This window comes from Carassius auratus, unplaced genomic scaffold (assembly GCF_003368295.1).
Source record: "Carassius auratus strain Wakin unplaced genomic scaffold, ASM336829v1 scaf_tig00214278, whole genome shotgun sequence".
Lineage (NCBI taxonomy): Eukaryota > Metazoa > Chordata > Actinopteri > Cypriniformes > Cyprinidae > Carassius > Carassius auratus.
Genome location: NW_020527590.1, coordinates 137841 through 159582, shown reverse-complemented (window position 1 = coordinate 159582; position 21742 = coordinate 137841). Strand labels below are relative to the sequence as shown.

Sequence of the window (21742 nt, the reverse complement as noted above, 5' to 3'; positions counted from 1 at the left end):
GATCACACCCACTACCACCTAAAAAGGCAAGAGAGAGTGCAGCTGCTAAATGCTATACTGTCTAAGAATAAACCCGGATTGCAGTGGATAAGGTTACCTTGAAGCACCCCAGCACTTTTCCCGTCCCACACCCATGTGAGGCACCAATAACATGGGCTAAATTACCAGCACCTATTTGTTGCGTCCCCTGCCAGAGCCTGAACTCCCCTGTTTACGGCCATGACCTAACATCCCATTCTCCCCCAGCCATGATCCCAAATCCGGCACTTTGAAAACCCTCAACCCGCTTTTCTCACGAGACTGTGGGGTTTCACCCGTGGATTGGATGGGGATGACAAAGAGGAACATCTTTTCCTGAGTGGGATTTAAGATCAACTGGGTGAAACCGTCCAAATAAGATTACACAAGCAAAATCAAAGGACATTCGGCTGAAGTACCACCATGGCTCAGGCAACCAAAGGTACTGCAGGTTTTGTACTCGTGATTGACAGACAAAAAAAGTGTAAAAGTAGATGTCATGATATTTTATAATAATAGAATATTTGAAAAATAAAAGCTTGAATCACAATAAATGCTGTTGTGGTACCATATAATAAAGCTCAGTTGATCTATGTAGCCTATATCACAAACAGATTTGAATCTGCTGAAACAAATGACATGTTTGTGCATGTTTTTGAGATTAATACAGAGAAGTCCATTATTAACTTAAAATAATTCATAACCTCAGAAGTGTATTATTATTATTATTATTTTTTATCAATGCAATGAAATTTCTCTTCATCAAACTATCCTGAAAAAAATATGTGTCACAGTTTCTACAAAAAATGTTTTTAATATTGATGTTATTGATTAAATGTTATTTGAGCACCAAATCAGCATATATGATGACAATGGGCTGATATATGATTTCTGAAGGATCATCATGTTACACTGAGTAGTAATGGCTGCTCAAATACCAACTTGGCCATTACAGGAATAAACATTTTAAAATATATAAAATTATAAAACAGTTATTTAACATTGTAACAATATATCACAATATTACTGTTTTATTGTAATTTTAATTTTACATTTGCAGCCTTGGTGAGCATAAGTAACTTCTTCCAAAAACATTCTAAAATACTGACCCCAATTGTGTAACTTGTCACATTTTGGTGAATCCAGCAAACGTGCTCAATATTTGCAATATTAAGACTTTGTTAATAATTAGCTTCTTTGTTTAGTTCATGAGGTCATTCAACTCAAGCAGCAGGGAGAAAATAACACAAGATGGAGAAGCAGTTTATTCTTGCAAGCGTGAAGTCAGTCATGCATCTTGCTTTTAATGCAAGAGAACAGCTGCAACCAATATCATGTTGTTATGGTGCTGTATTTATATAGAAATTAAGAACAATGTAGAAATATGGAAAGTAATTAGAATATATTAACGCAAGTAATAAAAAAGAGCACAGTACTTTAGCTAACAACCTTTGAGTAACATTTTCCTCTTTTTTGACATGTAGAAGCAAGGTTTGCTAAACTGGTATATGTGTAAATTAATCCATATTTCCAGGTCCCGCAGTGAAGCCCATCTCTCCCACCGGTGTAGATGCCCCGGCTAGGGTGGCGCACCCAGACTCACTTACAGTCCGGAGCCATGGAATTTTACAAATCATGAATCGCCCGGCACAATGGGTGGTCATCATCACACTTCTGATCTCTTGGTCAATAGCGGGTGTTGTCATGTTTGACTTTGTCAGTGACGATCAGATTGCAAGTAAGTTTTAAAAAGGCCTTATTAATTTTCACAGTTCCTGTTTTATTTACTCTTGTCCTGTTGTTGGATTTTTTGGTTCACTCTGAATTGTTTTTATAGGCATCCAAGATTTCGGCTCTGATCCAGTGCTAGCAGTGAACAAAGCCACTGAAGTCATTGAAAACAGGATAAATCACATGAATGATATGTTTAATGATGCTCAAGGTGCGCTTTCTCAACACACAATTAGTTTATTTTAGTAGCTGAAAGTAATAAATAGCTTTAAAATATCACTATGCTTTTCTGTGCAATTACAATTAGCTACTAAATATTTCAGTTTTCAAAAAAGGTGGCAAAATGTATTATAGCTATACAAGTAGTCTAAACGACTAATGTGCTATATTTCAACTGTACTGAAGTTATTCAGTAGTTTTGTGTGAAAAAATCGTTATTCAAATAAATCTTAATATCCCGTGAGCTGTCTGGGACCGGATCATTGAATCTGTGAGTTGGACTCGAGAACTGGATCAATCCGGGTTCACGCACAAAGACCGTATCAACTGATTCACAAAAAGATTCAACTCATAATGATTCATTCACAGGAGTGTGCCTGTGAGCTAAATCTAAATTATTTTGATCTCTTCCTCACACAAAACTATCACTTGGCTTGGAATATAGCACAGGAGTATTATTGACCACTTTTTGATATAATGCTCTTTGTGTTTTTTGAAAACCAGCTTAATTATAATTTAATATACTTGTGTTTTGCGGAAGAAAGGTGAGTAAATTAAAGGGTTAGCCTACTCCACCCAAATATGACCCTCATGTCGTTACAAACCCGTAAGACCGCCGTTCATCTTTAGAACACAAACTGATGTTATAATATACAAAAACATTGTTTTCATTCGAATCAAAGCACAAATAAACATAGAAAACGCTCAGGTTACTGATGTAACCTCTGTTCCCTGAGACACTAAGATAAAAACTCCTGTTTTACTCTTTACTGAAGCCTGCATAAACCAATGGCAATTTAGCCTGCCAGAAAGGGCGGAGCCGATCCTTATATAAGTCAGCTCAGAGCACCATTCATCAGATCATTTGACTGAAGTGACAGTCATCAATTTGCATGCAGTTTATGGTGCGGCAAGTGACGCAAAGCTTGTTCCCTTATCTCAGGAAGCCAAAATTACATCAGTAACCAGAGCATTCCCATTCTCTCCCGTTGCGTGAGATGCTAAGGGGAACGTATACAATCATGTCGCACTTTGAGCAGATACAGGACATCCTGCTCTACGAACCCAGTCCTTGGAGCACTAATAAGGAACTCTGAGGAGGCCATCCCTCTTGTGGAATGGATCAGATCCCCAGTGAGCTACGTATTCCACTTATTTGAAGGTTTCTGCTTTACTTATCACGCTAAAATAATTGGTCGATGTTGTTCTGGGAGCTGACATGCAATTAGAGACTCATTATGTACAATAACTTATGAACACAAAAAAAATGTATTAGTCTTTTTAGCACTAATACCTGCCACGCTATGAGCAGATGCCGCGGTATGAGCAGATACAGGACATCCTGCTCTGTGAACCCACTTAGCACATACCTATGGGGCACTGCAAGTTTTCTGAGGTGTAAGCCAAGGCTATCGTATCAATGATCCAGTGAGAAAGTATCTGTTTTGTGGCCGGCAGTCATTTATGGCAGTCTCCAAAGCAAAGAAAAAGCTGTTCTTACTGTCTAAACAGGCTAGAGTGCTCTGGGTATACTCTCAGAGCCCTAACTGGACAGAGCATGTTCGGACCCAACTCACCACCTGTAATGGGGAGCACCAATAGGAAGATCACCTGAGCTCTGAATGGATTTGAGAGAACGGAACATAATTCTTGGTTTTAGAATACTCTACAGTCATTTAGCCCAAACTCAAGACGGGAGGTGGTGAAAGCTCTTGCAAGTCACCCACTTGCTTAACTGATGCCAAGGCAAGGAGGAGGGCTATTTTAAGTGATAAGGGCCGCATATCGGCCTTCTCATGGCCTGGAGGACTGTAGACAAGTCCCAAGATGGCACAGTCTGAGGGCAAGGAGGTTCCAGCCTCAATGCACCCATCAAGAACTCAGTGATCAGGTTGTTTCTGCCGATTGATTGGCAAGTTTCGAAAGAATAGTTTGCAACATTTGCAGCAATGCATGCTGAAATTTGATATTTAGGAAATTCACTCTCTGGCTTGCTCTTCATGAGCCAGATGGCTGCAGGGAAACCTTGCTGTTTGGGCGTCTTCGATGGCAGCGAGCAGAGATGGAGCTTCTTCTTAGCTTCTTCTTGGCTTCTTCCAGAGTCAGCGTAGAGATGGTCCTCATCAATAAAGGATAATGATTTCATAAATGGCACTCTGAGCCAACTTATATAAGGGTCAGCTCCGCCATTTCTGGTGGGCTAAAGCGTCATGGGTTTATGCAGCTACACAAATGTGAACAAATCAGGCTTTAATACAGAGTAAAACAGGAGTTTTCCCCTTAGTGCATCATGCAACGGGAGAGACCATTCGAGAGGGAAGGTATCAATGTGGTGCGGCTGAGACAGAACAGATTATGCTGTTTGCATTTAGTGGATACTCTCCAAAATGGCGCTTCGGTGACACAGATGAGATGAATTGTGAGTTATATTTTTTCTTTGCATACAAAAAGTATTCTTGTAACTTTGTAAAATTACGGTTGAAACCCTGATGTCATATGGACTATTTTATCGATCTTCTTGCTGTTTCTTGACGTTGATCATGTTACTTACATTGCTGTCTATGGGAGGGTCAGAAAGATCTCAGAATGAATAAAAAATATCTTAATTTGTGTTCCAAAGACAAACTGAGGTCTTATGACATGAGGGTGAGTAATCAATTACAATATTTTCATCTTGGGGTGAAGTAACACTTTAAGACAGAATTCAAATTTTTAAACCAGTCCTTTGAGAAGTAGCCTATTACATTTTGTTGACATACATAACTTGTTGCAAATCTCTATTCTTTTATTTGGAATACAGAGTACATCACTGAAATAATATTAAATCCAGTGGAAGCTATGAGTTCAGCTGCTGACTCATCTGTGTCTTATCTGTCAGGATTATTTAGTGCCGATGGTATGTACACATGTTCATTAATGGCATTTTAAAATAATTTATAAAACACTATTTAGTTTTGACTTGCATTATATTGTTGTTTTTCCTTCCAGTAGATTTAGGAATCACTGAAACAGTGAAATATGGGGGCACTGTATTGGATGAGGCTACAGAATGGATCAGATCGCCAGTGAGCTATGTATTCCATTTATTTGAAGGTACCTGCTTTACTAATCATGCTAAAATAATTGGTCGATGTTGTTCTGGGAGCTGACATGCAATTAGAGACTCATTATGTACAATAACTTATGAACATGGTAAAAAGAAAGTATTAGTCTTATTAGCATTAATACCTGTTTAATGCTTTCTGTGCTTCAGACATACTGGATATAGTGGTTGCTCCAGTGGATATGGTCAGTGAAGCTCTTGTGCAAATTTTAAGTGGGATCAAGACTGTTATACAGTATATTTCCACAATGTTTGGAGGCATTGAAGGTACTGCAAAGCACCAACATTGTATATGTACACTAACATAATCTATTTAATCTATATGGGTGCATGCATCTTGTCAACGATTCCCAAAATAAACACTGATCCTGTATAATTTTCTGCTTTATGGACTTATTTTAACACTTAACAGAGCACACAGGCATCACTGAAACAGTGAAACTTGGTGGCACTGTATTGGATGAGGTTACTGACCGGATTAGATTCCCAGTGGCCTACTTATTCCACTTATTTGAAGGTACCTACATTACAGAAATAATTGGCTGTTGTTGTTTTGCAGGCTGACAAGTAATCAAAAACTAATGTGCTCTAACTCAAGAAAATATTTCAATCACCATATGAAATTCCAGTGTATAAAGAAAGAAGTCATTTGGGCATTTCAGTAAAACAGGATTTAAGCTGCTCACTGTTTTGTGTTTAATGCTTTACATGCTGCATAGATATCCTGGATGTAGCAATCATTTATCCAGCAGACATTGTCAGTGAAGCAGCTCAGCAAATGTTAAGTGGGATCAAGACCCTTTCTTCATCCATATTCGGGAACCTTGAAGGTATTTATTTCTTGCATCATTTTAGACATTCAGTGGTATAATTCACACAGAGTTACTGCATTTTATTTGAATAAATGCAGCATTAGTCAGCATAAAATACATTTTAAAAATTTGCACTTCACCCAAACATTTGAAGGGTAGTGTATATATATAAGTCACATATATGCACCTTGTCAATATTTCAGCTTGGTTTCCCAAAATAAGCACTGATCCTGCAGAGCTGACTGAAATAGTTGTAGAGGAGGCCACAGAACTGAAGACCACCGTTTCTAATTACCTATCCAGTCTGTTTGCAGTGGATGAAGGTATTGTTCATTTATCAGCTCCAAACATTGTGTTTCTTTTGTATTCAATGTTTGATTAGTAAAAGAGTATTGAATTGTGTTATTTTATTTAATCTTTCCCAGGTTGTATTCCTGACATTAGCTTTGATCCCATGAAAGTTGTCACAGACACTGTTGAGGAGTTTGCTGACAGGAGGGATATGTTCTTGGCTTATCTCTCAAACATGCTCATGGAAGACAAAGGTATTCATCCTATCAAGTACAGTACTATATCATAAATGTATACTTGTGTATTAAAATACAGTTATTTTTTAACTATCTGTGTCATTCTCTGTTTCAGATGACACACCGCAAGTGATAAGACGAAAAGGTTTGTGTCAATATCCCTTCATTCACTACTCAATACCTCTGTTAAGAAATAATAAAATATATTAGTCTATCAATATTCCTAAATCTTCTCCAGGAGAATTTCTGCCCCCTATGGAAAAAGGTTAGTAAATGCACACACTTTAATATACATAAACGCTCTATATTAACACAAAACTAACTAGTACTCAAACCTCAAGCATATATCGTACAAGATCTTAAATTTACTAAAATTATAGTTTTTTGCTTTGTTTTTATCTCATAAATATGGTTATTTATGCACAGTTACGTTGTGTCTTACCCTGTTTCAGTCCATTTGATAATTAGGACATTTAGAAAACAGTGGTAGAGGTTATGTAATATGGTGCATGAAAAGGACCTGCATGACTGCATAATGGATGACTGTCATTTTTTTGTCTGTACTATAGTGTTCATTTTAATGTCCTGCACTCTCCATCTCACACAGTACTGTACTGCCCATATTTCTTCACATTATGTAAAAATGTGTGCATTTAATTTCTCTAGAATGGTTTCATAAAAGGTGCATGACATATTTACCAAATACAAAAATAAAAAGTTTATGTCAAATGCATTTCTTGCTGTTTGTTTTTCCTGTCCCCTTATTGCGATGTAGTGCGATGGCTAACCTTCTCTGATACATTTGTCAGTTGATATTCTTCACAAAAATACAGCATGTAGGCATTCTTACCACAGTTATGGCACATGTTACAAAAATATTGTGAATGTCACAATATTAATGCCCTGAGATTTTAAGCTGAGGTTGTGGGAAGAAATAAAGGGTTTAATTTCAGATTGCTGCACTCCTGATGCATAAAGTGTTTATTGAAAAATCTTCAAACAGCTCATACAGTAGAGAATTGTGCTATCAAGGTCATTCCTGAAGTGATAAAATGTATACACTGAATGCAGTGCAAATCACTTTGGATAAAAGTGCACAAATGTACACAAAAGGTCTCAACGTCTTAGAGGCACAAAATATAACTTTGGGTTTTGATGAAACTGCTAAAAATGATTCAACTGAAGTTTTTTGTCAGGGCGTAACATGTGCATACTGTTAAGGTCATCAGTGTGATTTAATTATGTGTTTCCAATCTGATCAAACTCTCGTGTCTCAAACATAAACTGGTAAATGTGTTTTTATCTGTAAAATTAGCTCAGTTCTGTCATAAACCTGAAATGAAAAACGACTTCATGAAACAGTTGCAGAAATACTAGGCAAAACACAGGATCCTGCCTATGCTGCCTACATTGCTGCGAGATCCACAGACAGTACTAAACAGGAAATAAAAGAGGTAGAAGCTGCTGAAGATACAACTGAAAGAGCTCAAGATATTGTGGACACTCCAAAGGAGGAAAGGAGAGTTGAAACGGCTTGGGACCGCTCTGATGTCACAGTTGAAGACGATGAGGTTACCTACGATGTCACGGAGGAGGATAAAACTGCTGGAACAGTTGAAGATATTGCAGATGTCACACAGGAGGAACTTTCTGATAAAGCAGAAGTGAAAGCTGAGGAAGAAGCAACTGAAAAGGTTGAGGATATCTCAGATTTCGCAGAGGACACATCAACTGAAATGACTGAATCTGATGAATCTGATGCTTCAGATATGAAAGACACTGACGATACCTCAGATGTTGTTACAGAGGAAGAAGAAGTTACTGAAACATCTGATATTCCAGAAGTAACAGATGACGAAATAGAAACAGAAAAATGTGAAGATATCTCTGATTTTAAAGAGGACAAATCAGCTGAAATGACCTCTGATGTGACGGAAGACATTGATGCGGTTACAGAGGAGGAAATAGTTATTAAAACAGCTGAAGATATTCTAGATGTTACAGAGGAGGACACATATGACATTCCAGAAGTCATAGATGAGGAATTAGCCACTGAAAAGGCTAATGATATCTTTGACTCTGTAGAGGATGAGTTAACTATGATGACCTCTGATGTGACAGAAGACACTGATTACACCTCGGATGTTGTTACAGAGGGAGAAGTTGATAAACCAGTTGAAGATATTGCAGATGTTACAGAGGATGAACCATCTGATATGCCAGAAGTCATTGGCAATGATGATACCTCAGATCAAGATACCTCTGCCGTTATAGAGGAGAAAGAGTCAACTGAAACAATTAAAGAAGCAACAATTGAAACAGCAGAAGGTACTTCCTATGTTACAACCAAAACTGAATTAGATAATACAGATGAAAATGAATTTCAGAAATATCCCAGTGTTACAGAGGAGGAGGAAAAACCTGAAAAAGTTAAAGATACTTCTGATTTGATAAGTAAGGAAGAAGAACCTGAGACAGATGAAGATGCCAGCACTGAAGAAACAGCCGAAGAGTCGATAGAAAAAGAACAGCCACGTGAATTGGCTGAAGCTACTGTGACCATCTCTGTAAAAGACAAGACTGAAGTAACAGAACTTGATGATCTTGAAGTGCTGGGTAAGGATGACATGAAAGTGGAAGGCAAGGAGGAGAAGGAAGATGTGGTGAATGCTGAAAAGGTCACAAAGAACCTGGAGAACGATCTAGATGAAGATGAGGTTGAGGTTTTAAAAGAGGAGACTAAAGATCAAACTATCTTTGGAACCACCGCTGGTCAAGATGGCCATGATGATGAAGAGGAGCTTGTCCTTTCTCCTGTCCAGCAGGACCTAACAAACAGAGATGATGAAAATAACAATAACAATGACAGGAAGAAAGATGCCATAAAAAGAGGCCTGAGCGGGAGAAAACCATCAAAGAGTCACTCCACTGAAACAGATGACCAAGAAGCTCACAAGCATCTTCATGAAGGTATAGAAACATTTTGTATCTTTAACAAATAGGGAAAAGTGTTAGTTCAGTTGACAGATGGCAACCGACATGTCAATAGATGATCTTAATAACAAATTATAATTCCCTTACCATGGGAAAATTGATCACTAAATTAAAATTAATTATTTATTATTTTGTTCGTTTAAATTAACATGATGCATCTGAATTGTCAGTTACTCCATATTAACTTTGTTTATAGAACATAACATAGTTGTAAGCTGTATATCAATAGGTAGAATATATATCTATACATCACTGTGATTTTGCATCAGTTTTGAAGAACACTGTTATCACTCTTCTCTTACAATTTGGACTTGGATGAAGAACAAATTGATGGATGAAGATGAAGTTTCATTCACTGTTGCTTCTACTTCACCTCTGCTTCTGGAAAGAAAGATGCATAAAAGAGGAGAAAGAACACAGCTGGAGGATTCTCTAAAGGACTCTGCTGCTGTACATGTTTCTATAAACAGTATAAAACTAGAGAGAATTATTTGCTGTTATTGATCAATTACACATTGCGCACTGTAAGAAATTTTAGCATCTTTTGTTCAGTATGTTTTCTTAGCAAAAGTCCACAAAAATTGTGTTTGTTTTTATGTAATGTTAAATATATAGGGTGTTTTTTTTCTTTTTCTTTTTCTTTTTTTGTGTGTGTGTGTAATTTAGAATTTAGAGAATTAATTAATTTATCCATTATCCATTATTTAGTTTAGTCTGCCATCTAACACAATGACATGGCTGAAAACCACTTTGCTGCTTTACAATTACTATTAATGTTAAATTAACACACTTATAGTGCACTAATTCATGCTCTAATTTTCATTGTACATTAATCATGTGGATGTTAAAACAATGTTACTTTCATTTAACATTTACTCATGATTTCAGTTCTTGAACAAGTGAAAGAAGCCAAAGAGAAAAAAGCTAGAGAGGAGATATACAAAATCATTCAAGGTGAATGGTTTCTGTTTTCTTCAGTGCTTGCACACTGTAAAATACTGTGCTTGTGCAGAATGAAAACTGCAGTTTAGGATCAAAATGATAGAACTGTTGCTCATTATCTTTTCTTGTTCTTCCAGATCTGAGGGAGAAGAAGGCTGATGGTGAAGAGGAGGAGATGACACTACAGCAAATAAACATAACAGTAGAAAAAGTCAAGAAAAGAAAAGAACATGAGAAAAACGAGATAGAAAAGGCTAAAAGAAAACAAAAATCCAAAGAGGACAAGACTGAAGAACCAACAAGTAAGACTGATAAAACATACTGAACTTATCTGCTTAATGTAGGATATGTAATTTCTCTTTTTGCAAAAAGCTCAACATCCACATTTAGACTGTAGATTGCTGTGTTGCTCCCGATGAAGGTTGAAGGTTACGTTCAAGACCTACAGTTGCTTATAGATGACATGTAAAACCCCCAAAAAAGATAATATATGTGTACTATGTATATGAAATGTGTTCTAGAAAAGGACACCAAGAAAAAACCTGACAAAAAGGTCATGGTGACTAAAGTGGATGAGGAACCTCCTCTAAAAAAGAAGAAATCTGGTACATGACGCACTAATGCCAAAAATAGATAAATAAAGCTATGCTTGCTTATTGCAATGTCTGAGGGTTAGTGTGCAGTGTACTATATATTGCAGCTTAAGTCCATTATAATGTTTGTTTTGATATTTTATTTTCTTGTAGAAAAAATATTACTACAGGAGTTTTTTATATGGACTCCCACATTATCAGTATGCATGTTTTACAACAACAACAAAAAAAAAACTCAAAACAAAATGTAAAACTACAAATTTCTAATGTATACAATTTTGTATGTGCAGGACCTGAGAAAAAGGTTAAACCAACTAAGAAAGGTATTCAACACATCCTGTTCACGGACAATATATTTCAATGTTGTTGTGTTTTTTTTTTTTTTTTTGGAAATAAAAAAAATCCCACAAAGTCCACGAACAGTCCTAAATTTAATATGGCACGGTAGCCAAAACTGTGAAACAAAATTATGTATTCCAAATATTTTTTTTTTTACTGTATCATAGATGTTGAGATGGCCAAGGACAAAACAGCCCATGTAAAGAAAGGTATGTATCTTGTGTGATGAGTGATGTTCTGTTCAGTAAACTCTCGATTAACAGGAAATAAATCTAATGCTTGTTTTTCAGAAGCTGAAGTGGCCAAAAAAGAGACCAAATCAGCACCATCTAAGAAAGGTATTGTTTTAAGAGATCTTGCTTTACTTAGCACTTATAATAAAGCAAATTCATAATTAAAGCACATTATGTGTACACTACCTGTTTAAAGTTTGGGGCCTGTTAGACTATTAATTAAATAAATGAATACCTTAAATGGATCACATTTCACTGTATAGACTTTTATATTGTCTTAATTTTTCTCCACTCATTTGCAGAGCCTGAAGTTACAAAAGAAAAGACCAAACCAGCTCGTACAAAGAAAGGTATCACAATGCATATTTAAAGTCCCATTTTAGATGCTTTCTTTCATTTAGAAATAAATCACATCCTGCAAAGAAAGTTAGTTTCATGTCTGAAGTATTCACATTTTTAGAAAAAGCTGAAGTTATCAAAGAAAAGGCAAAACCAGCTCCAAAAGAAAAAGGTATGCTTGTGCAAAGTTGCGTTTGTATCAGAGATAACATATTTTGTCTTTTAGTTGCTGAGGTTGTCAAGGGAAAAGCTAAGCCTGTAAAGAAATGTACTTTGTATTGTACACTGTAAAAAATGACTGTGAATTTAACAGTAAAAGACAAGTAAAAAACAAAAAAACAAACCAACAGTAAAAACCTGTTAAATGGTTAATGGTATATTACCCTACTTTATATGGTGAAAAACAGTATTGGAAATTTCTTATAATTACTGTTATTGGAAGTGAAAAAGGACATATATTTTACAGTGAATAACATTTCTGCGTTACATTTCAAATTAGAATTTTTTTTTTTTAAATAACTACTTATTAGTTTTTATATGAGGGTTGTGTTTTACACCTAATGTTGTTAAATGAAAGTTTATGGCATTGTTTCAGTTTCATGTGTGTCACCATGATGGTGTTTAGTGTTTGTTTGAATGAAACATTCTTTATATGTTACTATTTAAAAGCTGCTTGGGCGTTGGTTTATCATGAGACTTTCTCATCACCACCTGCATTTGGTGGTTATTAGTGTATTACAAAGGTACAAAACAGATTTCTGTATCTCAATAGGCTGGTATACGAAAATTATATCAGTTAATGAAATTACTGTTTTTACAGTTGTTGTTTTACAGTTTTTTAGTGTATGTATAACTATTTATGAAGCTTTGCATAAGTTAACAGATTATATGAACAGTTTGTTTCAAATGTTTACAGAACCTCAGGTTATTAAAGAAAAGGTCCAGCCTGCACCTTCAAAGAAAGGTACAAAGCTTGCATTTTGGCTGAAATATGTGTTCTTTAAGTGTTAGAGATCCCTTTCTCAATAACTTTGGGGTTGATGATCACACAGTAACTTTCCTCACCTTAGGCATGCTTATTCAGTTTTAAAATCCATATATGGTCTAAGTGGATGATGCAAACCAAACAACATATTCAACTAGTAATTTTTTTTGTTTGTTTGTTTGTTTTTGTAATACAACTGGAGATTCATTTAAATGTTTTACATCTTCTTGTTTCATATTACAGCTAAAGCTCCCAAGGAAAAAGCTAAACCTGTGAAGAAAGGTACGTTTGTTTTTTCCTGTTTCTCCTTAAGTATTTTCTAATCAGTTTTATTGTATGATGTGATGTAATGTATGGCATGCATTGCTGCAATCTGAAGCTCCCAAAACAAAACTGTTAAAGCAAACGGAGTTACTATATTTAAAATTTTAATGCCTGATCTTTGAAAAAGGTTTACTAAATATGAATTGAAAGTACATCCATTTTTTTCATTATTGCAAAAGCTGAAGCCAAGGATAAACCACCAGCACCTTTAAAAAAAGGTAATTGTGTGCTGTTTACATTAATTTTGAGGTAATCTTTGCTTATGTATGGTAATTATATTTACTTCTAGAAGCGGAAGCTGTCAAAAAAGCAAAACTTGTTGCTGTAAAGAAGGGTAAGACATTCCATAGACAATCAGTGCCATTTTAAACAAAATGCAGTCTTTTACTATGTGTCATAAACTGCTGATGTTGATGAAATTACAGAGACTGAGGTTCCCAAAGAGAAAGCCAAACCAGATTCCTCAAAGAAAGGTAAAAATAGAAGGCAAAACCAGCTCTTTTAAGACTCCAAAGCCTACAAAATTGTAGCAGTTTAATTTTTATGCATTAAATTTTTGCTTCTATTTTATGGTATGGTACTGTCTAGTTTAGCTAACATTGAATTTTGAAGAAACCAATAACATAACATATTGATGCATTTTAGCAGCTGAAGAGAAAGAAAAACCTGTCCCTGTGAAGAAAGGTATGATTCCTGCTTATATTAATAATATATATTTGTTTCATTGTATAATGTGTTGTTTGAAATTGTTTATACAGCTTTGCTTTTACATACAGTACATAGATTCAAATGGAAATACCATGTCTTTTGTGATGACTTGTTACTGTTTATGTAAAAAAATAATAATAATAATAATAAAGTTGAAGACAAAGAAAAACCAGCACCACAAAAGAAAGGTGCTTGAATTTTAAATATAGACAAACTGTTGTCTACTAAATTAAAATCTAAACATATAAAAACGTTCCATGCTTTTAGCCGAAGCCCCCAAAGAGAAAGATAAAGCTGTTCCAGTAAAGAAAGGTATCACTGTTTTCACAAATTTACTGGCCAATATCCACTCAGTCAGTTAAAGAATATTAGGAAAAATTGAAATCAGCAAGTTGAAATGCTTTTCTCTTTTCTTATTTATTCAGAGGCTAAAGCTCCCAGGGACAAAATTAAACCGGCCCTTCTGAAGAAAGGTAGGATGCACTTAAAGTAACAGAAATTCATTTAAAAGCAATTTTTATGCATGACATTAACTGAACCTGCTGACTCATTTTCAGAGCCTGATGTTTCTAAGGAGAAAGAAACACCACCAACTGCCAAGAAAGGTAATATGGAAATATGTGGCCTTGATCAATTTTTTTGTCAGTCTTATATATTATTTATTGAATATGTACCTATCTTCTATCTTTTTCAGAAGGGAAGCCAACAACTGCTTCCCTTGCCACTCTTAATCCTACTTTTCCTTAAATTATAGAGCCTACAGCTGCAAAAGAGAAAGTCAAACAAAGATTTTAACTAGTCGTTATTCATAACTTCACTTTCTAATGCATGCAATTATGATCATTTCAGATACTGAAACTGCTAAGGAGAATGTGAAACCAGCCCAAGTTAAGAAAGGTACAGAATGATTTTATTGGACATATTTTTGCAATGTTAAAGATGCTAACTGCTTACATCCACTAATGTACAGAGCCTGAGGTTTCCAATGAAAAAGCCAAGCCAGAACCTTCAAAGAAAGGTAAAATGATTGCAGTTGTTTTAATATTTCAACATGCATATCTTAAAATGGTTATTACAAATCCTTGAATCTTGCACAGAGGCTGAAGCATTTGAAGAGAAGGCAAAACCAGCACCAGCTAAAAAAGGTATAGTTAGCTCATGCTTTGAATTTGAGAGGGTAGAGGTAAAATATTCTGATAGTTTAATTCATTTCATGAGATTGATTTTCTGAAATATAATCCTGTAAATGCAGGATAATAAGGTGCAGGTTTGTTCGATTAGAAAACTTTCTGAATAATTTACATTACTTAAGTATGTACATTAGATCTACAAAAATATTTTAAAAAGCAGTTTGGCTTGATTTTTAGTGCCTGAAACTATAAAAGAGAAGGAGAAACCTCCAAAGAAAGGTAATAATCTTAAAATGTGAAAAGATGCAACAGGTAAATTAAAAAAAAGGTTGATGTTAAACTTTGTATTCTTTTAGAAGCTGTAAAAGAAAAACCCAAACCTGCTTCTGTAAAGAAAGGTATTTATAACAAGTGCTTATTTCTGGCCAGTAACAAGTTAAAACTTAACCTGTTTATATCAAGACAAAGTTTGTTTTATTTGAATATGAGCACATGAAACACCCCACTGAATATTTTGCTGATTTTCCATTTTTCACAGAACCTGAAGTTCCAAAAGAAAAAGAAAAACCAAAACCTACCAAAAAAGGTTAACTGTCTAGATAGTTTACCAAGTTTTTGAAGTGGTTCGGTGTTTTGAGCATTGTTTTTTTGTTGTTGTTGTTTGTAAAAATATATTCTGTATAATATGATATATTTCAGAGGCAGAAGTTGCCAAGGACAAACCTAAACCTGTTGCTGTGAAGAAAGGTATGGATAAGTCTGTGATTACAGTATAATTGCTATACAACATTAAAAAGTAAAAGGAAATGTTAAACTGAACATGGAAATCTATGAGAATTACTTTAATAATTATTGAAATAATAATAATTCAATGTTAATATATTAAAAACAATTAGACATTCAAGCAATTCATAATCTGAATGTTTTGCAGAACCTGTTGCAGTTGAAAAAGCAAAACCTAAACCTGCACCAAAGAAAGGTATACAATTACTGTTTGTATGGCAAAATTACATTACATTTTTAGTTTTTCTGAGCATAGTTTCAGAGACTGAAGCTGCTATAAAGGCGTGTCTTTGCTGAACTATTTTAAAACTCAAATATCATTCTGTTTGTAGAACCTGAAGTTCCCAAAGAGAAAGCTAAACCAGAACCTGCAAAGAAAGGTATGACATATGCAGTAAATATTTTTTAAAAATTACTACCAGGCAAGACTAATATATGTCGTATTCCAAGCTTTCTTTTATGTTTCATAAATTCATTGTTTTGCAGAACCTGAGATAACCAAAGAAAAACCCAAGGCACCAAAGAAAGGTATGTAACATTATTTGTGACAGCAATAATATTATATCAATATTTTTCAATATTATATTGAAGAATATTATATCAATATCAGGTTTTAAGACATTGATAGGGTTTTGCTTGCTTTGTTTTCATCATCACAAAATAAGAGGCTGAAGTCATCAAGCAGAAATCACATATTCTACAAACACGTAAAAAAAAATATGTTAAAGGAAATAATTTATAGTATCAAAATATTTACCCATCATTGACATTTCAGAGGCTAAAGTTGTCAAGGAGGAAGCTAAACCAGCTCCTTTAAAGAAAGGTATTGTTGTTAAGCTAAATTAACATTTCCCCCAAACAATTAAAGAACATGTATGCTATTTTATCTGTTTACTCTTTATTATCATTTCAGAGACTGAAGTCATCAAAGATGTTAAACCAGCCCATGAGAAGAAAGGTTTGAGTTACATTTATTAACAACTATTTGTAAATATTAATAAAAAAAAGTTTTTAAGGATGTTTAAACATAATGCTAAAGAAAACCTTTTACAATCTCTAAATATTTTCACATCATTGGCATTTCAGAGGTCATCAAGGAGAAAGTTAAACCAGCTCCTATAAAGAAAGGTATGGCTGTTAATGAAATCATCATGTATGCTGTTGTTCTCTACTGTAATGAATTTTTGTTGTTGTATTAAAACCACTTTACAGAGCCTGAAGTTGCTAAAGAAAAGACCCCTGAACCCAAACCCAAAAAAGGTTAGTGCCTGAACCCTTAAAAACATTTACTGAATATTTTCATCAGCAGTCAGTTTAATTGTTCTATAAAGATACTTTATCTTACCATTTCAAGTTGCTTGACATCTTCATCTGTTTTAGAGCCTGGAGTTATCAAAGAGAAACCAGCACCTCCAAAGAAAGGTAATAAGATATAGTACATGCTTAATCAATGCTTACAGCAATGAATACTAGATTAGACTGAATCTCAAATAGATATCAAACTGACGTTTTCCAACTTATCCTTGTAACTGCTTATAGCTGAGGTTCCGAAGGAAAAAGCAAAACAAGTCCCAGAAAAGAAAGGTATATATATCCATTTAGCCTTTAATATAAAATGCCTTTAATTTATTATGTATTAATTCATTATGTATCGATTCATTTATGTATCAATATCAAGACATGGTATTTCCATTTGAATCTGTGTACTGTATGTAAGAGCAAGGCTGTATAAAGGCTGTTCTTTACTGCTGTGCTTTCCAGCACCTGAAATAATCAAAGAAAAACCAAAGCCAGCTCCAAAGAAAGGTATCCAAGTTGTCCAAATGTCAAAAACTTTTGCCTGGCCAGTTTTAAGACAATGCTAATGCTATATATTTATATAAACTCCATTTTAGAAGCTGAAGTCATCAAAGAGAAAGTAAAGCCAGCCCCTGAGAAGAAAGGTTTGAGTTTTGACTTTTTATATTTTAATTATCCATTTCATGAATGCTTCCGTTTCTCAGATTGACATTTTACCCAAGCTAATCACGTTTCAAATTGCCTATTTACAATCACTCTATTACATTATTTTAGAGGCTGAAGTCATTAAGGAGAAAGTAGCTCCTGTAAAGAAAGGTATGAAAGTGAATTAAATAATCACATACTTTAGATTTCAGCTGTATGATGATCATTCATGTTCATGCTATTGTCTCATAGAGCCTGAAGTTGCAAAAGAAAAGGCAAAACCAAAACTCACAGAGAAAGGTGTTATTATGCTATATTTACTTTTTAAACTATAAAATTTGCAGTTTTGAAAAAATGCCTCATATGCATATTTTCATAAGGTTTTTCTAGAAGCTATTACCAATTAACCTTGTGATGTCTTTTCAGTTGAGGTTCCAAAGGAGAAGGAAATACCAGTCCCTAAAAAGAAAGGTGCATATCTACACTGTAAAAAATTTCTTGTTGTTTTTACAAAAACTTTTTGGCAGCTGTGGTTGCCAGAATAATTTTGTAAAAATACAGAAAACTGTAAACACATTTACGTCAAAAACTGTTAATTTTACAATATAAAGCTGTAATTTACAAACAAGAAAATGTGAATATAAACCAGTAAATTCAACAACACACAAAATTAAATCTGTTTTGTACCTTGAAAATACTGACAGCCACCATAATAATAAAGATGGTACTGTATAAGAGAAAGCCACATGAAGTATCAAAGCTCATCACAAGTAGCTTCACCACAAGCAGAAGTATATATTAACATATAGAAGGTGCACATTTATGGAAACACAAAACACCATCATGGTAACACACGTGATACTTAAATAATGCAAAAAACTTTCATTAAGCAACAGAAGATGTAACATAAAGCTCAAATGTACATAACTGATAACAAGAACTATTTAAAAACATGATTATTTAAACAAAATACTTTCAAACGTGGAGTGTCACGCAGGGAATTCTGGGAATATCAGTTTACAGTTTTAGACTGTAAATTATACATTGATTTGTTCTTTTTTTACTTCTAAAAGCTGTATAATTAACAGAATTTTACTGTAAATTTACATTTAATGCTTTGTTAGATCTTTTACAGTTTTTCCCTGTATATAGTACGGGAACTTACTGTTAACCTATTATCAGTTTTTTTCCGTAGCGTTTTTTACAAAATTTTACAGTTAAAATTACACTTATTTTTTACAGTGTAGTTTACCTGTTGATTCAAATCCCTTTTACTAATTATGTAATACAGCACCTTATTGATTGAGATCTGTACATCTGCAAATTCTAAAGTTAAACACTCTTTTTTCTTTCTTTCTTTGTTTTTTTTTTGTTTTGTTTTTTGCAGCAGAACCTGAAATAACCAAAGAAAAACCCAAACCTGTGCCAAAGAAGGGTAGATAAACAGTTTTTTCCCACTGGCCTTTTGTAAGATAATGCTAATCATAAGCTTTTTTTACATTATTCCTTTTTTTTTTTTTTTTAGAGGCTGAAGTCATCAAAGAGAAAGTTAAACCAGCTCCTGAGAAGAAAGGTTTGATTTGCATATTAAGAATTAAATGACCATTTTCTGTAACAACATGTATGATTAAACAGTATGATCATTTTAGAGCCTGAAGGGATTAAGGAAAAGGTTAAACCAGCTCTTGAGAAAAAAGGTGAGTTCATTTTGATATTTTATCTCAGCAGTTTGAAAGATAATAATAATAATAATAATATTATTATTATTACTAATAATAATACTTCAACAATCACCACATTGCCATTTCAGATGCTGAAGTCAAGGAGGAAGCAAAACCAGCTCCTGTAAAGAAAGGTATGGATGTGAAATGCTTTTTTCATCACATTAAAATTAAGTTTCATGTCAGTTGTTTTAATTAATGTTTTATATTTTTACAATTTCAGAAACTGAAGTTATCAAAGAAAAAGCCAAACCAGCCCCTGAGAAGAAAGGTTTAATTTATTGTTAAGAAACATATTACACAAGCTATTACAATTGAAATTTTAAAATTCAAAAATATATAATTGCTATTTTAGAGGCTGAAGTCGTCAAGGAGAAGACTAAACCAGCCCCTGAGAAGAAAGGTATGGTGTTAATATTTTTAGCTAGATTTTTATTAAACACTGATGTTTTGGTTTTTAAACTGGTTCCTCTAAAGAAGGGTGTTTCTGCTTTGAGTAAGCTTCTATTACATAAGCATACAGTATTAAACATATTATTTATTTATAAGAAGAGCTTTAAAGTTTTTATACCAAAATAAATTAGAGTTGTTTTTTCTTAATATTTTAGAGGCTGATGTCATCAAAGAGAAAACTAAACCAGCCCCTGAGAAGAAAGGTGCATATCTAGTTTACCTATTGATTCAAATCCCTTTTACTAATTATGTAATACAGCACCTTATTGATTGAGATCTGTACGTCTGAAAAATCTAAAGTTGAAACACTTTTTTTTTTGCAGAACCTGAAATAACCAAAGAAAAACCCAAACCTGTGCCAAAGAAGGGTAAATAAACAGTTTTTTTTTCCACACTGGCCTTTTGTAAGATAATTGCAATAATTTTTTATATTATTCATTTATTTTTTTTTGTTTTTTTTAGAGGCTGAAGTCATCAAAGAGAAAGTTAAACCAGCTCCTGAGAAGAAAGGTTTGATTTGCATATTAAGAATTAAATGACTATTTTCTGTAACAACATGTATGATTAAATAGTATGATAATTTTAGAGCCTGAAGGGATTAAGAAAATAGTTAAACCATCTCTTGAGAAAAAAGGTGAGTTCATTTTGATATTTAATCTCAGCAGTTTGAAAGATAATAATTATAATAATAATAATAATAATAATAAAAACCTTCAACAATCACCACGTTGCCATTTCAGAGGCTGAAGTCAACGAGGAAGCAAAACCAGCTCCTGTAAAGAAAGGTATGGATGTGAAATGCTTTTTTCATCACATTAAAATTAAGTTTCATGTCAGTTGTTTTAATCAATGTTTTATATTTTAACAATTTCAGAAACTGAAGTTATCAAAGAAAAAGCCAAACCAGCCCCTGAGAAGAAAGGTTTAATTTATTGTTAAGAAACATATTACACAAGCTATTACTATTAAAATATTACAATTCAAAAATATATAATTGCTATTTTAGAGGCTGAAGTCGTCAAGGAGAAGACTAAACCAGCCCCTGAGAAGAAAGGTATGGTGTTAATATTTTTAGCTAGATTTTTATTAAACACTGAGGTTTTGGTTCTTAAATTAGTTCCTCTAAAGAAGGGTGTTTCTGCTTTGAGTAAGCTTCTATTACATAAGCATACAGTATTAAACATATTATTTATTTATAAGAAGAGCTTTAAAGTTTTTAACCCAAAATAAATTAGAGTTGTTTTTTCTTAATATTTTAGAGGCTGACGTCCTCAAAGATAAAACTAAACCAGCCCCTGAGAAGAAAGGTTTGATTTACTATGTTAATATTTAAAAATTTCCTCCAAGTTACATTTTTTAATTACACAAAAGGGTGTCTTTGAATTCCTCTAAATATTTTTGCATAATCATCATTTCAGAGGCTGTAGTCGTTAAGGAGAAAGCTAAACCAGCCCCTGAGAAGAAAGGTAAGCGCTTGTGTTATTTTGGCTTCAGAAGGGATTTCACTTTGTGGTAAAGATAATAAACACATTTTATGATAATGCAAAAAAGACATTAACAATCTCTAAATATTTCTTAACTATTGCCATTTCAGAGGCTGAAGTTGTCAAGGAGAAAGTTCAGCCAGCTCCTGTAAAGAAAGGTCAATGAATTTAAATGAAATCTTCCTTCATATAAACTTTCCGAAACTTTCTACTGTACGATGAATCACTTGAATTAAATCAGATTAGTTTTAAACACTGAAGCCTGAAAATGCAATAGACATTTTTTTAGACATTGGTCAATCAAATAAAAACAAAAATAAAATAAAGTGATTTATTGTGCTTGTAATCATCGTATTAAAT

The 21742-nt window shown here is 33.9% G+C and overlaps 1 protein-coding gene across 50 annotated transcripts in view; it reads left to right on the top strand.

The window, feature by feature from the left end:
* The first annotated feature begins 131 nt into the window (after window positions 1–131).
* LOC113091724 (titin) overlaps window positions 132–21742 on the top strand; it is a 40508-nt gene continuing 18897 nt past the window's right edge. For 32 of the 50 annotated variants that reach the window (XM_026257318.1, XM_026257334.1, XM_026257335.1 and 29 more), the window contains exons 1-66: window positions 132–460; window positions 1553–1756; window positions 1856–1960; window positions 4769–4864; window positions 4957–5061; window positions 5222–5338; window positions 5484–5588; window positions 5791–5901; window positions 6087–6206; window positions 6309–6428; window positions 6526–6555; window positions 6649–6675; window positions 7773–9380; window positions 10484–10648; window positions 10868–10951; window positions 11230–11262; window positions 11446–11487; window positions 11569–11616; window positions 11814–11861; window positions 11957–12022; window positions 12767–12814; window positions 13079–13117; window positions 13339–13377; window positions 13449–13493; window positions 13585–13632; window positions 13805–13843; window positions 14135–14179; window positions 14293–14340; window positions 14425–14472; window positions 14717–14764; window positions 14838–14885; window positions 14965–15012; window positions 15235–15276; window positions 15354–15395; window positions 15536–15583; window positions 15697–15744; window positions 15929–15976; window positions 16113–16160; window positions 16267–16308; window positions 16556–16603; window positions 16694–16738; window positions 16867–16908; window positions 16993–17040; window positions 17161–17202; window positions 17320–17364; window positions 17542–17586; window positions 17676–17723; window positions 17854–17895; window positions 17977–18024; window positions 18151–18195; window positions 19112–19159; window positions 19250–19297; window positions 19374–19421; window positions 19535–19579; window positions 19669–19716; window positions 19801–19848; window positions 20054–20101; window positions 20222–20266; window positions 20361–20408; window positions 20485–20532; window positions 20639–20683; window positions 20773–20820; window positions 20905–20952; window positions 21158–21205; window positions 21317–21364; window positions 21493–21540. In XM_026257318.1, coding sequence (XP_026113103.1) covers window positions 442–460; window positions 1553–1756; window positions 1856–1960; window positions 4769–4864; window positions 4957–5061; window positions 5222–5338; window positions 5484–5588; window positions 5791–5901; window positions 6087–6206; window positions 6309–6428; window positions 6526–6555; window positions 6649–6675; window positions 7773–9380; window positions 10484–10648; window positions 10868–10951; window positions 11230–11262; window positions 11446–11487; window positions 11569–11616; window positions 11814–11861; window positions 11957–12022; window positions 12767–12814; window positions 13079–13117; window positions 13339–13377; window positions 13449–13493; window positions 13585–13632; window positions 13805–13843; window positions 14135–14179; window positions 14293–14340; window positions 14425–14472; window positions 14717–14764; window positions 14838–14885; window positions 14965–15012; window positions 15235–15276; window positions 15354–15395; window positions 15536–15583; window positions 15697–15744; window positions 15929–15976; window positions 16113–16160; window positions 16267–16308; window positions 16556–16603; window positions 16694–16738; window positions 16867–16908; window positions 16993–17040; window positions 17161–17202; window positions 17320–17364; window positions 17542–17586; window positions 17676–17723; window positions 17854–17895; window positions 17977–18024; window positions 18151–18195; window positions 19112–19159; window positions 19250–19297; window positions 19374–19421; window positions 19535–19579; window positions 19669–19716; window positions 19801–19848; window positions 20054–20101; window positions 20222–20266; window positions 20361–20408; window positions 20485–20532; window positions 20639–20683; window positions 20773–20820; window positions 20905–20952; window positions 21158–21205; window positions 21317–21364; window positions 21493–21540 — 5371 coding nt within the window. In that variant the 5' untranslated portion in view covers window positions 132–441. Of the gene's footprint in view, window positions 461–1552; window positions 1757–1855; window positions 1961–4768; window positions 4865–4956; window positions 5062–5221; window positions 5339–5483; window positions 5589–5790; window positions 5902–6086; window positions 6207–6308; window positions 6429–6525; window positions 6556–6648; window positions 6676–7772; window positions 9381–10292; window positions 10359–10483; window positions 10649–10867; window positions 10952–11229; window positions 11263–11445; window positions 11488–11568; window positions 11617–11813; window positions 11862–11956; window positions 12023–12766; window positions 12815–13078; window positions 13118–13338; window positions 13378–13448; window positions 13494–13584; window positions 13633–13804; window positions 13844–14134; window positions 14180–14292; window positions 14341–14424; window positions 14473–14716; window positions 14765–14837; window positions 14886–14964; window positions 15013–15234; window positions 15277–15353; window positions 15396–15535; window positions 15584–15696; window positions 15745–15928; window positions 15977–16112; window positions 16161–16266; window positions 16309–16555; window positions 16604–16693; window positions 16739–16866; window positions 16909–16992; window positions 17041–17160; window positions 17203–17319; window positions 17365–17541; window positions 17587–17675; window positions 17724–17853; window positions 17896–17976; window positions 18025–18150; window positions 18196–19111; window positions 19160–19249; window positions 19298–19373; window positions 19422–19534; window positions 19580–19668; window positions 19717–19800; window positions 19849–20053; window positions 20102–20221; window positions 20267–20360; window positions 20409–20484; window positions 20533–20638; window positions 20684–20772; window positions 20821–20904; window positions 20953–21157; window positions 21206–21316; window positions 21365–21492; window positions 21541–21742 lie in introns of all 50 variants that reach the window. The other 18 variants (XM_026257291.1, XM_026257342.1, XM_026257341.1 and 15 more) reach the window with 18 other exon arrangements.